Below are 2,829 nucleotides of genomic sequence, written 5' to 3'. Positions count from 1 at the left end.
AGCCTCTATATTATTAAATCTCTTTTTTTTAAAAAAAAAGATAGTAGAATATTTGCTTAATTTATTGAGTAAAATGAATTAAGCTAAAAAATGAGTTAGCAAAACCTNAAATATTGTTCCGTGTGTCGAGATTCACAATGGAGAGGGATCGTGTTCTTCCAGCCTCTCTGGTGGAATTTAGCTGTCTTAGTGATATTATTTTACCTACGGAATCATAGCGTCTCTCCTTTTTATTTTTAGAAAGACATATAATATACTATTCATTTTGTTTATTTTTTTAAAAATAAATTTAATTGAAAATATGAAGGATCTAGATTTTGAATTTGTGATCTCAAAGTACTAACTATAAAACCTTTTGCCACCTATATTAGGAGCGATCGATCAGCCTCTATATTATTAAATCTCTTTTTTTTAAAAAAAAAAAGATAGTAGAATATTTGCTTAATTTATTGAGTAAAATGAATTAAGCTAAAAAATGAGTTAGCAAAACCTCGGAAAAAAGACATCATGAGAAGATGCCCTACTCTATTGTTATTCTCAACTATTCTGTTTATTGTATCTAGGCCCATAGTTATTAGATCCGGATAATAAAGCTAGGCTATGTTTTGACCTCAAAATAAGTTATTTAAGAAATAATTTATTTGTATAAAAATATTTTTATACGATTGGAAGAATTTAATTTTTACTCGATAAAATTTTTTGATATTTATAATTTGAGAGAATAATAAATTTTTTTTTCTACGAAGTGATTAATCTTAGTTTGAAAAAGTAATTTGAATACGGAATATGATACTCATTATAGACACTAAAATCCATTCTTTATTTACTAAATATTATATATTCATTGAGAAAATCGAACTAAATAAAATATCCAATACATTCAAATAGAATCTCAACCTAACCTGCCAGTTATCTACAAAAAAGCGTTTGCTAGAAGTTTGCTCAATTTTTTGCTTTTCACCTGCCTCCATGTTTTACTCAAAACCAAACAAAATTATTTCCACATCTATTTGCCTAATAAGAACAAAAATTATATGTACATAATTTCCAAGCTACAAGTTTGGAGACGATGCATATGGGCGCGCCGCGTGTCCCATAGGATGAGCGGGAATGGGCCCTTTCTCTTCCTTTGATACTCTCTCTCTCTCTCTCTCTCTAAAAACTCAGTATGCACGTTTTTTATTTTCTGTTTTTTTTCGGTTCCGCTTGTCTGATGGGCGATGAGGTGCCCATCCGCATGGGGACGATACGCATACAATTTTTGTCCGCCTAACAACTATCGTACGAACCATGCTGATGAAAATTTACCCACAAAAGAAACAATCAAGACAACAATACTTCACCTGTAAAATCACTTTATTCATGATGCCTGTGTAGTGTAAACAATGCCATGTTACATGAGGAAAACCAACAATCTCAACTCTACGTACCACTCTCATATCACTAACATTGATTAACAAAACAAATCGGCAAAAAATTCAAACAGAAGACTCGAGAAATGGGTAATCTGTGTACCCAACAACAGGATCAGAAGTGTAAAATGTCGTTCTATCATACTGATTCAATGGCGCATTAAGCTCGAATCGCTTCGGCAAATCAGGATTAGCCAAGAACAAGCGGCCATAAGCCACAAGATCAGCATAACCTTCATTAACCACTTTGTTCCCTTCCTCTCTATCGTATCCTCCCACGGGAATAAAAGTTCCATTAAAAGCTTTCCTCATAGGAAGAAGCCTATGAGGGATTTGGCGCCGCCCTTCGACGATACACATTCGGGGTTCAACCATATGGCAGTAGAGAATGTTGTACTTGTTTAGCGATTTGACCATGTAGAGCCCAAGAGCTTCTGGATTTGAGTCCCAGCAATCCATGTAGTCCTCAAAAGGTGAGAGCTTTATTGCGACTCTGCCTGCTCCGATCTCATTGACGACCGCTTCGACAATCTCTAGCGCAAAGCGGCACCGGTTCTCAAGGCTCCCCCCGTACTCGTCGGTTCGGTCGTTAGCACAGTCCTTCATGAATTGCTCAATTAAATAGCCATGCGCACCGTGTATTTCGACCCCATCAAAGCCTGCAAGTATGTAACAGTAGTGTGAATGTGAAGTTTTGTGGTAGAAGTTTTATGTTACTGGAGAGATTACCAGCGTCGATGGCATTCCTTGCGGCAAGTCTGAAATCGTTGACGATTTGGGGGATCTCGTCTGTTGTTAACCGTCGAGGGGGAGAGTAGGCCTCCACAGTGCCATCAGGGTGAGTTTGAGGCCCTATTTGCTTGTCCGTGCTTGAAATTGGTGCTTGCCCATTAGGTTGGTAATCTATAAATTCAGATCAAAATTAGGTATGAGAGGATCATCACCAATCAATCTTAAGAAACATTAATGCTATGCTCTAACTAGACTCTGCACTAACTATTCATGAGAGCCAAATTTTGGCAATGCTTGTGTCTGCTCTACAATCTAAGAGCGACAACAATGTGGCCTACATGTAGCTAGGGGTGGCAATCCAGCTCGCTATTCGCGAGCCAGCTCGTGTTCGGCTCAAAATGAGCTCGAGATCGAATCGCTCATTTAGTAAACGAGTCGAACACGAACTGAATTTTTCAGTTCTTTTGATAAACGAGCCGAACACGAGATAAGATCAGCTCGCTTGTGTTCGACTCGATAACAGCTCGAATACATATTTATATATATAAATAAATAACTATATATATAATATATATTTTTATTATTTGATTTTTAGCAAAAAAAAAAAAAAAAATAGAGCTACTATGTTATCGGAAGCATAGAGGATCTGATGCTTCCGATTTTTTGGCCCTTAGATTAACCCTTT

At 36.6% G+C, this 2,829-nt stretch overlaps 1 protein-coding gene across 1 annotated transcript; it reads right to left on the bottom strand.

Annotated features, from left to right (window-relative positions):
- Window positions 1–1,338: 1,338 nt before the first annotated feature.
- Window positions 1,339–2,328, bottom strand: LOC109706318 (12-oxophytodienoate reductase 1-like; the record flags this gene model as incomplete). Its single annotated transcript, XM_020227096.1, has 2 exons — window positions 1,339–2,071; window positions 2,142–2,328. Coding segments are annotated over 2 exons (780 nt in total), but the record flags the coding sequence as incomplete, so codon positions are not given.
- Window positions 2,329–2,829: the final 501 nt, after the last annotated feature.

The sequence above is a fragment of the Ananas comosus genome, unplaced genomic scaffold (genome assembly GCF_001540865.1).
Source record: "Ananas comosus cultivar F153 unplaced genomic scaffold, ASM154086v1, whole genome shotgun sequence".
NCBI classification, from domain to species: Eukaryota; Viridiplantae; Streptophyta; class Magnoliopsida; order Poales; family Bromeliaceae; genus Ananas; species Ananas comosus.
The sequence above is the reverse complement of the archived record's forward strand: the minus strand, read 5'-3'. Positions and strand labels throughout refer to the sequence as shown.